Consider the following 15,633-nt stretch of genomic DNA (forward strand, 5'->3'; position numbering starts at 1 on the left):
TCTTATCAGACAAAAATAAGCAGATATCTCCTTGATCTGAGATATTTAATCTGACTTAGATTTCAGTTTTTGCAGTGTACCTGTTGTGTACCTGTTGTTTACCTGTTGTTTGTCTGTTGTTGTGGTGACGAGGTGATTCAGTGTTGATCTGTTTAGTGTCAGTTGACTCTTCATGGACTCAGTATCACTGACTCTCAGCTGCTGTTTGGTCTTGTTTTGCTCTCAGCTGCAGGACCTTTGAGGTTATCACAATCTGTCGTTCTTCAGACTGGTGCAATAACAATAAACATGCGTCTGCATAAAGCAGCATGTGTGTCCGCTCCACGCTGATAAGAGTGTTAAGATATTAAAACAGTTAAGGTTCATTTAGAACAGATGAAAAATGTGATTGATTAGCAATTAATCGCGATTAAATACTTTAATCGATTGACAGCCCTTATTTATATGATTTTTTTATATATATTCAAAATATATAAATATTTATTTTATATATTTAATATATATTTTTATATATTTTATATATATATAAATATTTTTAAAAATATTGTATATATTTTATTTTTTATATGTATTTTATAAGTATTAAAAAATGTATAAATATATATTGTATATATATTTCTATAGATTGTATATATATTCAAAATATGTAAATGTATATTATATATATTTTATATATTATGTATTTTTTATATATTTTATATAGATATTAAAAATATATAAAAATACATTTATATATTTTTATATATTGTATATATTTTATTTTTTATATATAATTTATAAATGTTAAAAAATATATAAATATATATTGTACATATTTTATATATTTTTTATATATATTTCAAATTTCAAAAAATATATAAATATATATTGTATATATTTTTATATATATATTAAAAATATATAAATATTTATTTTATATTTTAGATATTTTTTTATATACATATTTTAGATATTTTTTGTTTCTGTTCAGCTTTGCAGCAGCGCAGCGACCCGAACCGCGAACAGAACGACCAGAACATCAGCCCACAGCCCGACCAGGACCGGGACCAGGACCAAGACCGGGACCAGGACCAAGACCGGGACCAGGACCAGGACCAGGACCAGGACCAGGACCGAGACACGGAGCTGGATCAGGACGAGTACCGGGACTGGGAACAGGAAAGAAAGATGAATATTTATGGTGATTAAATTTGTTTTAAAGAAAAGTCAGTTACACACACACACAGAAGAAAGAGAGGATTTCCTGTGGAGGAAGTGTGTGTGTGTGTGTGTGTGTGTGTGTGTGTGTGTGTGTATGTGTATACGTACGTCTCTGACCCTTGACCTCTGTGACCAGAGGCATAGTGACATCATCCTTAAAGGAACAGTGTTCTCTCTTGTTTTTTCTACATGAAGTTCAAATGCCATAAAGAAATAAAAGGTAATTTACTTTTATTACAAATATGAACCATAAAATAAAAGTTGAAACCTAGAAATTAATATAATCGAATATTATAGATTTTTTTTTTTTTTTACAGTGTTATTTAATTAATTAATGGTCTTTAATGTTAAATTACAGAGAATACTCATCATATTACTGGATGTAAAATTAAGGAAACTTTCTGTTTTTTACAGTAAAACTTTTTATTTAATGTAAAGAAATATGGAAAAAAAATCTTTAAAAAAACAGTAAAAAGTCTCCAAATACTTCCCGTCATATTCAAGTAAAAAAAACTTTAGTTATTCTCCAGAAATATTTTTAATTAATTAATTAATTAATTAATTAATTAAATTTTAAATACAGATATTTACTGTTTATTATCTGTACTTTTAATTTTTTTTAATATGTAAAAAAATCCGCACCATAACTTTGTTGTAGTTTGAATTCATCACCAAAAATACTACATTACTATGAATATATTGTCTTTTTTTTCCTAAATTAACATATTTGAAAGGTTAACATTCTTCACCACTTTTTATGTTTCTAAACGTTTACTTATTTTTTAAAGGTGAAACAAACAAAACAAACAAAAAATGCTCCTGATATATTTCCACCACAAGTTTTTCCCAAACTTTTATGTATTCACGGGAACAGAAACAGAGTTTAACCGTCTGTTTCTCTTCGTGTCTCATTAAAGTCTCGTCTCACCGTCCCGACCGACATTTACCACAGAAGAAGAAAACAGAACTACAGACGTTGTTTTGTCCGAACAGGAAGTCGACTCGGCTCGCCGTAAATCACGCTGACAGTCATTAGACAGAAACGCTGCCAGCTGACCGAGCACACACACACACACACACACACACACACACACACACTGTACTGTGACCTTTGACCTCTCGGGACCTGCAACATGTGGCTGTTTGGTTTGTCTAAATGAAAACAGGTTGTGACGGAAGTGTGTGTGTGTGTGTGTGTGTGTGTGTGTGTGACAAAGCAATGACCTGAGGCGCACACACACACACACACACACACACACACACACACACACTCGTGTTTGTGTTTGTGCACCTGTGGGGACCGTCGTTTCTACGATACAAACTGAAACAGGAACTTCAGACAGATCTTTGAAGATAAAATAAACAAAAAAACAACATTTAAGTTCACTGAAATAACGATAAAACCTACAGTAAACCTATTTGAAAATTTAGAAACAAACGAGAAAAAAAGAAAAGATGTTAAAGAGAATGAAAGGATGAATAAAGAGACACTTTAAAAAACTGAAACGAGCAAACAGGCTCGAGAAACCGAACTGGATTAGAAACAAAAAAATTCACTCTAACTATAATAACTCATAGAGGAGACAAACGTGTGAAGCAGCTCCTCAGTTCCTATAGAACAGGGGTCTCAAACTCGCGGCCCACGGACCAATTGTGGCCCTCGTGATGATATTTTGTGGCCCCCACCTTGATATGAAAGTTTAATGTGAGTTTTATATGAATGGCACTTTTTGTGTGTGGAAGGTCCCTTTAATTACTATTTTTTGGTCATTTTGTGTTTTTCAGTTATTTTGTGTCTTTTTGAAATTGTGGGTCTTTTTGGTCATTTTGTGTCTTTTTTTTCTGTCATTTTGTGTGGGTTTTTTTTAGTAATTTTGTGTTTTTTTGGTCATTTTGATCCTGCCTCCAGCGGCCCCCAGGTTATTTGAGTTTTAGACCCTTGCTATAGAACATTCATTTTAAGTTTAGAAAAATATATATTTTTTCTAAATAAAAAAAAGAGAGACGAGGATTCATGGTGATTTTTTATTCCGACAGAAAAATATCCAAAAATGTAGAAAAACAGTCGGGCGGCGTCCTGCAGCGTGTCCGGCTCCACTCAACCAACAGAAACGATCTCATCTGATCTCCCAGTTCCCCAAGGCCTCGGAGCCGCGATCTGTTTTTGTTCCCAGTTTGGAAACTGGTTCCATTTTGGAGCCGAGCGGCTACCGGTCCCCAGAGGGCCGTGAGTCAGCAGGGAGCGTGTTCACATTAGCGTCGTGTTATTCTGAGAGTGGGTGGGTGCATGAAAATACTTTCTGTTATCATATTATTTTATTTTAGCTCCACCAACACTGTAGAAATCTGCCTCATATTTTCCCACAGGATGAATCCAAATATGGTCTTCTGTCTTTTAACCCTTTATAGAAAACTGGGAGGACGGGCAGTGGACTTTTAGTAGAAACAGTAGAAACCCCCTTACTGAGACTCAGCATAAAGTGGGCATGTCAGTAAAGAAGAGACTCGTGGATCAATAGAACCTAATTTTAATCAGATATCTCGATCAGCTTCTGAAAAAGGGAAACATCATGACATCATGAGGTGGTTGGTACTGATTGGTTCCTCAGATCTTCTGGTTTCATCATTTATCCAACAGCTGCGATCAGACCTGCATGTGTTTGGTTTTTGTTTTTGCCCCTGAACCAAACATGTAAATATCACCTAGAACAGAGGTCTCAAACTTGCGGCCCGCGGACCAATTGTGGCCCTCGTGACGATATTTTGTGGCCCCCACCTTGATATGAAAGTTTAATGTGAGTTTTACATGAATGGCACTTTACCGTGTTGTGTGTGGAAGGTCCCTTTAAGTATTTTTTTTTTGGTCATTTTGTGTCTTTTTTTTGTCATTTTGTGTCTTTTTTTGGTCATTTTGTTTCTTTTTTTGATCATTTTGTGTCTTTTTTTGTTCATGTTGTGTCTTTTTTTGGCCATCTTGTGTCTTATTTGGTCATTTTGTGTCTTTTTAAAGTAATTTAGTTTTTTTCTGTCACATTGTGTCTTTTTTTTTAGTAATTTTGTGTCCTTTTTTTGGTCATTTTGTGTCTTTTTTTGGTCTTTTTCTGACTTTTTTTTAGTAATTTTGTGTCTTTTTTTGGTCATTTTGTGTCTTTTTTAAGTAATTTAGTTTTTTTTCTGTCATTTTGTGTCTTTTTTTGTAATTTTGTGGGGGTTTTTGGTCATTTTGTGTCTTTTTTAAGTAATTTTGTGTCTTTTTTTTTGGTCATTTTGTGTTTTTTTTTGTTCATGTTGTGTCTTTTTTGGGCCATTTTGTGTCTATTTTTAGTCATTTTGTGTCTTTTTTGGTCATTTTGTGTCTTTTTTTGGTCTTTTTGTGTCATTTTGTGTCTTTTTAAAGTAATTTAGTTTTTTTCTGTCATATTGTGTCTTTTTTTTAGTAATTTTGTGTCCTTTTTGGTAATTTTGTGTCCTTTTTGGTAATTTTGTGACTTTTTTTGGTCTTTTTGTGACATTTTTTTAGTCATTTTGTGTCTTTTTTTGGTCATTTTGTGTCTTTTTTAAGTAATTTAGTTTTTTTTCTGTCATTTTGTGTCCTTTTTTGGTCATTCTGATACTGCCTCCAGCGGCCCCCAGGTAGTTTGAGTTTGAGACCCCTGACCTAGACTGTAGTTTTAGTTGAGTAGTGGATGACTTTTGGAGCGATTCACAGACTTCAATTAAATCCTCATGTGTTAAAAAACAACCTTCCTGGGGCGTCCCGGTGGCTCACACTGGTAGAGCGCGTACCATGAAGGCCGTGTCCTTGCTGCAGCGGACCCGGGTTCGAATCCGGCCTGAGGTCCCTTTGCTGCATGTCTCCCCCTTTCTATCTGTCTCTATCTAATAAAGCAGTAAAAGTGCCCAAAAAATAATCTTAAAAAAACAAAAAAAACAACCTTCCAGTCATAATTCCATAAAGCTCCTGACGTGACAATATGTCTTCTACGCTCCCTCAGACGCCCCCGCGCCCCTCCCCGCCCCCCACATGATGGCCCTGGTCCTGTCCCAGCTGCAGCCGGTCCTGGAGGGCTTCAACCGCTCCCTGGAGCTGCTGAGCCGGCAGGTGGGGGACCTGGCCCTCGACGTGGCCCAGCTGAAGAGCAGCCGGCCGGGGGCCGAGCTGCAGGCGGGGCCCGCCCACCGCCCGGAGCCCGACGAGGGGGCGGAGCAACGCCTCGACGCCAAACTGGACCAGGTGACTCAGCACATCAGGGAGGTCCGGGAGCAGCTGGAGAGGCAGCGGACAGACGTGGACGCCAGGCTGCACTCCCAGCATGCAATGCTGCACTACAACCTGACCAGCTTCAAGACGGACGTGGACATGAAGCTGAAGCGCCACCACAAGATGCTGCAGGTCAGAGGTCGCTCTGACCACCAGAAAAGCTACAAATACACATTATTCTCATTGTTTATTCATCCGGAAATCACTTTTTTAAAATGATAAATTCAGAATTTATAGAGTTTTAATTTAATATTTCCAGAAAGAAAAACTAAAATAGGAAACTTTAACCGTCTGGGGTCTGAGCCTGTTTTGGCGTTTTTGAATAATTTTGATTTTGCCGTTCATGTACCACATAAAAAATGTTACTATACCCATATTTGGTATCCAATTTTCTCACTTTAACCTACTTTATCAACATATTGAGTTGAAAAATTATACTATTTGCTACAATAAAAACCACAAATATGCTCAATGAACTGTTTTTGAACTCAAAAATGTAAACATGGAATACAAATCTGAACATATAATAAGGTCAAATTTAAATATAATAAAACTATATACAAAAAAGTCACATAAAAACATGTGTATTTATAGGCTTTTTTTCCTTGTTAGCTGCAACTCAAAAACAAACTATGTGCTAAATGACACAGAGAGCTCCACCAACGCTCAAATATTTCTGTACTATCAAATTAAAACTATCATATCTTTGGTTTTACATGAGCTAGGAATGTCAAACAAAAACTGGGAGAAAGTTTCAAGTCTGAACTTTGGAGTGGAGTTGATAGCAGCGCTCCATGTGACCTGGTTTATTTTGTTAAACATCACATGATTGGATCAGAAGGTCACGATCAGAGACCCCAGAGGGTTAAACCCTCTGAACCCCAACAAGCTGCTCCCTTCACACTTTAATCTCTGTGTCCTTGTATTTCACTACAAAATATAAAATATATATGAATCTATAAGTCCTGCAGCTCTTTGGAATCAGCACAATCACAGCTAGAAGAACTCAAACATGTCTTTGTGCAGAATAAAAGTTAAAAAATGAAAAATTTAAAAATAAAATAATTTGCTGATAGTTTATTTGGCAAAAATAGGAATAAAATGGAATCTTTAAATACAAAATGTTGCCCAAAATGATTGCCAATATTGTAAAAAGAGGAAAAAAATAAGTATTTTTTTTTAAAGAAAAATAAACTTTTATTTAAATTTTTATGAAGCTGCAACCAGCAGATTGTTTATATTTTTGCTTGTTCCTGATCCCAGATCAGCCTACAGGCCATGAACACCACGCTGGCTGAGCTGAAGCTGGACCAGGACCAGTACCAGGACCAGGACCAGGATCAGGACCAGGACCAGGACCAGGACCCTCCTCCCTTCCTGACTCCGTCTCTGCTCCCGCCCTCAGACACCTCTGCGCTCTGGTTGGCTGTGGAGCGGCTCGACAACATGGTGGTCAACAACACGGTGAAGGTGAGAACTCAGTAATAAGAAGATCCATGAACTGTTAAAGGCCAGTTGGTCCTACAGGGAGCATGACGGGGTCCTTAGTGTCCAAAACAGGGGTCTCAAACTCAAATTACCTGGGGGCCGCTGGAGGCAGGATCAAAATTACAAAAAAAAAACACAAAATTACTAAAAAAAAGACACAGAATGACACATTTTATGTTGGACTAAAGGACTAAAATAAGACATAAAATGACCAAAAAAAGACACAAAATGACAAAAAAAGACACAAAATAACAAAAAAAGACACAAAAAGACCAAAAAATTACCAAAAAAGACACAGTAAGACATAAAATGACTAAAAAAGACACAAAATTACCAAAAGAGACACAAAAAAGAAACAAATGAGGAGACAAAATGACCAAAAAAAACACGGAAGACACAAAATGACTAAGACAGACACAATATAACTAAAAAAAGGTACAAAAAGACACACAATGACTTACCTTTGTATACATTGGCAACATTTCAAATTTTTTATTGTGTTTTGAAAGTCAAAAAAAGACACAAAATGACCCCAAAAAAGAGACACAAAATGACTAAAATAAAGACACAAAATGACCAAAAAAAGACACAAAATGACTAAAAAAAGACACAAAATGACTAAAAAAAACACAAACTGACCAAAAAAAGACACAAACTGACCAAAAAAAGACACAAAATGACTAAAAAAGACACAAAATGACCAAAAAAGACACAAAATGACCAAAAGACACAAAAATGACAAAAAACAACAACACAAAATGACCAAAAAAAGACACAAAATTACAAAAAAACACAAAATGACTAAAAAGACACAAACTGACCAAAAAAAGACACAAAATGACTAAAAAAGACACAAAATGACCAAAAAAGACACAAAATGACCAAAAGACACAAAAATGACAAAAAACAACAACACAAAATGACCAAAAAAAGACACAAAATGACTAAAAAAAACACAAAATGACCAAAAAAGACACAAACTGACCAAAAAAAGACACAAAATGACTAAAAAAGACACAAAATGACCAAAAAAAGACACAAAATGACTAAAAAAAGACACAAACTGACCAAAAAAAGACACAAAATGACTAAAAAAGACACAAAATGACCAAAAGACACAAAATGACCAAAAAAGACACAAAATGACCAAAAGACACAAAAATGACAAAAAAAAACAACACAAAATGACCAAAGAAAGACACAAAATTACAAAAAAAACACAAAATGACTAAAAAGACACAAACTGACCAAAAAAAGACACAAAATGACTAAAAAAACACAAAATGACCAAAAAAGACACAAACTGACCAAAAAAAGACACAAAATGACTCACAAAGACAAAAATGGACAGAATAGCCCTTTTAGACTCCACAGAGTGAAACCAGGTATGTGTGTTGGCGTGCAGGTGGACGGGCTGCTGGAGGACGTGGACGTGACCTCGGGGGACGTGCAGCAGCTGAGGCGAGACTTCAACGGGCTGGAGCGGCAGATCAACAGGACGGCCCGGACCGGTCAGATGCAGTTCATGGAGACGGTGCTGGAGGTGGAGGCGTCGCGGGTGGCGGTGCTGCAGCGGGTCGGCGAGCTGTTTGGGAACATCAGCCAGCACGAATTACGGCTGTCAGAGACGGAAGTGGACGTGGATTACCTCTTCGAACAATTCCACAAACCCAACTCCACCGGGGACTGCGACTGCAAGGGGCTGACGGCCGCCATGGCCCGACTGGAGAGGGGCGTGGCCAACGTGACGGAGCTGGCCAATGAGAACAAACTAGCCCTGGACGTGGGCAGCGAGGGGCCGTGGGGCGGCGCCGAGGACTGGGAACTGTCGGTGGAGGCGGTCCAACGTGGACTCCAGCAGGTAGGGAGAATACAACTTTAACTGGTTTTTACTAAAGAATCGATGGAGGAGCTTTAACTGAGTTGTCTGAAAAATAAAATAAAAATCTTTCAGCAGCTCACAGACTGTTTATGGACCCCAGGATGCACAAATATTCACATACAGGAGGACACAAGAACACGTTTTACTGCAAGAGAAACACTGCATGTAATCAACATAAAGTAGGCATGTCAGTAAAGAGGAGACTGGTGGGTTATTAACATAAAGTGGGCATGTCAGTAAAGAGGAGACTGGTGGGTTATTAACATAAAGTGGGCATGTCAGCAAAGAGGAGACTCGTGGGTTATCAGCATAAAGTGGGCATGTTAGTAAAGAGGAGACTCGTGGGTTATCAACATAAAGTGGGCATGTCTGTAAAGAGGAGACTCGTGGGTTATCAGCATAAAGTGGGCATGTCTAAAGAGGAGACTCGTGGGTTATCAACATAAAGTGGGCATGTCAGTAAAGGAGGGCATGACAAATACAATAAATTCAAAAAGCTGAAAGCAGAATACAAGAAAATAAACCACAGCATGAATATAGAGTGTATATATACAATAAAAACAATAAATTCACTAAACTACACACATTATTATAAACGGGGGATCTTTTGGTATAACCCTGAGACAGAGAGACTTTAACCCAGACGGTGACCCTGCAGGTGAAGGAGTCCCAGGCCTCGGAGCAGACCAGGACCAGGACTCTGGAGCAGCGTGTGAGCCAGCTGGGCGGCTGGGTGGAGGCGGTGCAGGCGGAGCTGTCCGTCCTGAAGGACTCGGACAGGAAGCTGCAGGACAAGATGACCCACCTGTCCGACTCCTTCCAGTCCCTGCTGGGGGACATCGTCCGCCACAGCGACGTGCTGGAGCGCCTGCTGGGCGAGGAGGTGCTGGACTTCCTGGAGCGGAGCGTCAAGATCCAGACGGGCCACTCCATCCCGGTCCTGAAGGAGCAGCTGAGGGGACTCGAGCAGAACCTCAAGTCGCTGCTCGCCAAACAGACGGGTGGGAGATTATTATTATTATTATTATTGTGTTATTATTATTATTATTATTATTATTATTATTATTATTATTATTATTATTATTATTGTTATCATTATTATTATTATGTTATTATTATTATTATCATTATTTTTATTATTATTATCATCATTATTATTATTATTATTATTATTGTTACTACTACTACTACTACTTCTTTTATATATATTGAACATGATATACTTGACAATAATAACTATGAAAGGCAGAAAATGGAAGAGGAAAAAAATATTATTATTATTATCATTATTATTATTATTATTATTATTATTACTATTATTACTACTACTACTACTACTTTTTTATTAAATTATATATACACTTTATTTTGATTTTTTTTAAAGATTTGCTTCTCCAGTTGGAACCAGTGGGCAGTAAATATATTACAAAAAAAATAAACAAATAAAATAAATTTCAAAAGCTCAAAACGGAATACAAGAAAATTAAACTAGCAGCATGTTAAAATATTAAAATATATTTTTTAATTTGTTTGTTAAAATTGTTTTAATGAATCTGTTCCCTCCAATAAATGTAAATATTTAAACATTCTAGATAAATACCCTTACATGTTGACTTATTATCCCTTTATTTATGTTTTTTTTTAAAGGCCCATCTTTAATAATTTAAAGATCATTAATAATTATAATGTAATTATTTAAAAATGATTTTATTTATTTATTTATTTACTTTATTTAACAGATAAATCCAACTGAAGTTAGAAGCAAAACTATTTCTGGATTTATTTTTATATGTTCTAATAATTTAATGTATATTTAATAATTAATAATTAAAATTGACTCATTGGCTAATAAACACATTTATTTATTTATTTATTTATTCATTTAGTTATTATAAAATACCCTTTTTATATATTTATTTATTTATTTATTTTTATGTATTTATTTTCCTTTTTTGCACAAATTCAAGGACATTTTTTGTTTTATTATTTTTTAGATATTATATGTAATTTATTAATTTTAATTTTATTGAATTTTTATATAAAGATTTACACATTTCCATTACTCAGATGCAAATTAATAAATTAATGGGAAAAAATACACAAAACGAATACAAAAAAAAGATACATACAAAAATACAGTAAAAATAAATAAATAAAATATAAAAAAAACTCTATTTGACGGCTCTGCAGTAGCACCTAGTGGCCGCTTTGAAGAACTACAACAACCCTAATAATAAAGTAAATTATTATTATAAACATTTCCACCTGCCGTTATAAATAATTAAAATAAATGTTATAATATTTATTTGCATTGCACCCCAACAAAACACAATGTTTATTACAGATTTATGACACACAATTAAGGATACATGAGTAAATAAATAAGAATTTTGATCTGCCAAAGAAGAAATATATTTATGTATCTGAGTTCAAAATATAAATCAAATATTTTAAAAATAGTAACACTTTTTATTAAAAATATTTAAATGATTAAAGATAGAATTAAAAATGTCCTTTAGATTTCTGCAGAAAGTTTCCAACCTAAATAAAAGAAAAATAGGTTAATAAATAAATAAATAAATAAGTGTATTTATCTACCTAAAGAAATAATAAATATAACTTAAATCATTATAATGTTGATCTTTATTTGATTAAAAAACAAAAACATCTCTTAGATTTCTGCAAAAACAAAATCCAAGTAAACAAGTAATAAATACATTAAAAAAAGTAAATAAGTAAGTAAATAAATAAATAAAGATATTTATCTCATTTGGAAATACAAAAGGAATTCATTTTAAAATTATTGCATTTTAATACATTTATAATCTTTAAATTAACAAAGAAAGACTTGAAAAAAAAAGTCCTTTAGATTTCTGCAGAAAGTTTCCAACCTCAGTTGGATTTACCCGTTAAATACATGTAAATAAGTAAATAAATAAAAGAAAAATAGTTTAATAAATAAATAATTGTATTCATCTGCCTAAAGAAATAATGAATATAAATTAAATCATTATTATTGAATTAAAAAACAAAAACTTCTTTTAGATTTCTGCAAAAAAATTATCTCAGTTAATAAGTAAAAAAATAAAATAAATAAGGATATTTATCTCAGTCGAAAAATGAAAGAAATCATTTTAACATTATTGCATTTTAATAAATTAATAATAATAATAATAATAATAATAATAATAATAATAATAACATAATAATGTTTAAATGATTAAAAAAAGACTTTAAAAAAAAAAAAATGTCCTTTGAAATTCTTCTGCTGGAACTCATTTCTGTCTCCTTCTGCTCCCCGCAGGCCGAGAGGAGGTGCCCTCTGCTGACCAGCCCTTCTCCTCCTCCTCCTCCTCCTCCTCCTCCTCCCACCTCCTCTCTGACAGCTGGCTCCCCGGCAGCATGAGGAGGAGCAGCGGTGGCGTTCCGGCCCGGGAGCGCCAGCTGCTCCTGCACCCCGAGGGGAGGCGCCCGCAGCACGTAGGAGACGGCGGCGACCTGTGGAACCTGGAGAGGAGCGTGGAGAAGCTGGCGCTGAAGGTGCTCCGCCTCGAGGAGAAACACCGCAACGGTTCTGCGGAGAGGGAGGCGGAGAGGGAGGCGCCTCCTGGTGGCGTGGAGGCCAAACTGCAGGCGGAGGTGCTGTGGCTGAAGAGGGGCCTGGAGGAGCACCTCAGGGTGTTCAAGAACGTGTTCAGTAACGCCGACGTGCTGGCGGGGTCCGACGCCACGCTGGAGCTGGACAAACTGTGGCTGCTGGTGAAGAACAAGGAAGGGAAGAAAGAGAAGAAGAGAGGAGGAGGAGGAGGAAACCATCGGAGCAGGAGGGAGTCCCCCGGTGAGTGTCTCCTAAACATCTCACGTTTCAGTTTGGAACCGCACAAACTTTTTATAATCTAGTAAAGAAAGCACAAAGAACTGCAAGAATAGTACGTCATAAAAAGATAAAATAAAAAGTTAAAATAAAAATCATTAGCCGTGTTTCCTTCAGGGGGAAAAGTGGCCACCGGGAAAGTCTCAGGCCACGCCCTCTCAAAAGTCCTCTCACTCAGCGTGTCTCCATTACAAGTTAGCCTCCAGAGCAGGGATGGGCAACTGGAGGCCCGGGGGTCGCATACGGCCTGCCGCCTCACTTGAAGTGGCCCTCAGTACAACTACAGTACAATCTTAAAAGTGCAGTGTAAAAATGCACAAAATTACTTCTTGCAATTAATGTTGGTCTGCTGCACTAAAATAAGAAGAAACCACAGTAAGTGGATTTTTTGTTGTTGCTTCAAACCTTTTCTATTCCTATTTATACTGTTCTACATGCATTTAAGCATGAAATATGTTAAGTTACTTCACTGTAAACATATTTGAAATTGCAGTTTCATCATATCTGGTTAAGTGCACGGTCCTATATGTGGCCCTGTGGTAGTGAACATGAAAAATTGTGGCCCCCTGCAGCATTTAAGTTGCCCATCCCTGGCCCAGAGGGATTTAGAGACTCTGGAGGTGACATATGTTTTTTTCGGCTGTTTCGACATACGCGACGGATTAAACACGGGAGACTCAAAAGTCGCCGCTGTTGCTAACTGTGCACAACATCAGCAGCTGATCATAAACAAACCAGCATGGCTAATTATGCACAGCGTCTCCGCTGATCATAAACATAGTGATCGTGAATTAACCGGCATCACTAACTTTGCACAGAGTGTCTGGTGCTTGTTGTAAACAAACAGAGATCGCTAAGTGAACACCTGTTAGCCTGTTAGCACATACACACTGTACTGCTACAGAGCTAACTGTATACTCTATAAGCAATTTGCAGACTGGACGCTAAGGGGTTAACATCCCCTCCGGCTCTGCAACTGGGAAAGACTGCTGCAGGAGGACTGAGCCGATTCGACTCGTTCTTACTCTTCTTAACAAGCCGCTACCCTCGCTTTGTCTCCAGTTGCTTTCTTGCAAATTAGTCGCTAAGGGGGTCTGAAAAGTCACTAAATATAGCAACAAAGTCGCTAAGTCGGCAACACTGCTTCAACAGCTTTTACAAATGGCGCGTGTTGTTGTGGCGTCAAGTACTACGTCACATCCTGCTTAGTGTTCTATCCAATCAGTAACCAGACTTTTTTCAGAGGAGAAGAAAGACCCTGCTCTTCTACAGGGACGAAAAAAGTCCAGACAAAAGTCCACTCTGGACGGCTCGTATTCAAATTAGGGGCGTTTTGGTGAGTGAGACCCGGGTATTGGGCGGTAGTGGAAACAGCCCTATTGTATAGTATGCCGTAAAAAAGTGAAAAAGAGTCTGAATAGTATGTCGTTAAGGTTTTCCATTAAAAAGAAATCCATGAGTAGTTCTTGTCCTCTGTGGTTCATCAGATCTTCCTCTCCTCTCCTCTCCTCTCCAGGTGGCGCCCTGATCCCGTCCGGCCTATCAGGAGCCTCCGTGCTGCTGTTGGCTGCGTCTCCTTTGAGCGTCTCGAACAGCGTCATCGCGCTGAAAGCGTCACTGAGCCGCGGTCCGTTTTACTCCGACTCCGGCACCTTCACCGCTCCGCTCAACGGCATCTACCTGTTCGTCCTCACCTTGGACCTGAGGCCGGGCCCCGCCCACGTGGTCCTGAGGAGGGGGTCGGGCGGAGCTCCGGTGACGCTGCACCGACAGGAGGAGCCGGAGGCGGGGCCGGCCACCGGCGTGGGCCTCCTGCCGCTGAGGGAGGGGGAGGAGGTGAGGCTGGAACTGGAGGGAGGCGTGTGGACGGAGTCAGAGGACAGTGTGTTCACCGTGCTGCTGCTCCACCGGACCACCTGAGGGCGCTGTGGAGCGCTCAGCTGGAGGAAAGACATATTGGAACATATTCCAGCTGGTGGACTTTTTATTCCACCAGTCAGTGCTGATAAATCTCTGGACCGTACGCTCAAATTTTTATTTCAAAGCGAGAAAAGGTTTTAAGATTCGGCTTAGCTCAGCACAAAGACTCACAGAGCCGGAGGAGCTCCTTCACCCTCAGTTCAAAACATCAAAACATCAGCCAACACCTCACAGGTCACTATTAAACAAGTTTACTCTCATGTGTTTAACATGAACAGAAACAGAAATGTTTGACATATAGTTTGTGGGTTTAGTAATAGTTTTTGTAGAAGAAAAGAGATGCAAACTAACAACAAAGACAATCCAAACAACCACAACGAGATTAAAAACGAGACTCAAAGAGTCACAATGAGACTCAAAACTAGGAAAACAAGGCTGAAAATGACTCCAGAGACTCACATTAAACACACGAGACTAAACGTTCATCCGTGAGATTTAGAGATGCTGAATTCCCTCTGCTGTCAGACTTTATGCTAAGCTAGGCTAACCCTCTTGCTCCATAAACCCAAAACAATGACATCACTTCCTGTGTGTAGGACAGACTGGCGAGAACATTATAAATGAAAAGTTTTGGACCGATCTGTCTGTATAGTCATCATGTCTTCTGTGTCTTTTAAGGGATTTTTTTTTACTGAACATAAAGAAAATATTTGTGTGTAAAGTCACTTGTGTGTATGTTGTTTGTAAAGTACCGATATAATGATGAAAAAACACAAGGAGCAGTTTATATATTTAAATAGAGGGTTAGGGTTAAATAGGGTTAAATAGAGGGCCGAAACGCTTGTTGGCGTAAACAAAGTAATTAATATGTTTATGTTAAAGTCAGCAGTCATTGTAAGTTAATAAAAAGGTTTTATCTACAAGTCTCTGTGTGATCTGTGTTTTCTGATTAAAAAAAACAACAAGTCACTAGATCGGAGAAAGGTGGAAGTTGTTTGGAAAAAAAAT

At 37.4% G+C, this 15,633-nt stretch overlaps 1 protein-coding gene across 1 annotated transcript in view; it reads left to right on the plus strand.

The window, feature by feature from the left end:
• mmrn2a (multimerin 2a) overlaps positions 1-15,423 on the plus strand; it is a 31,453-nt gene extending 16,030 nt beyond the window's left edge. Inside the window, exons 6-12 of the mRNA XM_059323771.1 lie at positions 971-1,180; positions 5,196-5,593; positions 6,725-6,931; positions 8,355-8,810; positions 9,490-9,832; positions 12,136-12,669; positions 14,222-15,423. Coding sequence (XP_059179754.1) covers positions 971-1,180; positions 5,196-5,593; positions 6,725-6,931; positions 8,355-8,810; positions 9,490-9,832; positions 12,136-12,669; positions 14,222-14,625 — 2,552 coding nt within the window. The 3' untranslated portion in view covers positions 14,626-15,423. The remainder of the gene's footprint in view (positions 1-970; positions 1,181-5,195; positions 5,594-6,724; positions 6,932-8,354; positions 8,811-9,489; positions 9,833-12,135; positions 12,670-14,221) is intronic.
• The last annotated feature ends 210 nt before the right edge of the window (positions 15,424-15,633 follow it).

The sequence above is a fragment of the Centropristis striata genome, chromosome 20 (assembly GCF_030273125.1).
Source record: "Centropristis striata isolate RG_2023a ecotype Rhode Island chromosome 20, C.striata_1.0, whole genome shotgun sequence".
Classification (NCBI taxonomy): domain Eukaryota; kingdom Metazoa; phylum Chordata; class Actinopteri; order Perciformes; family Serranidae; genus Centropristis; species Centropristis striata.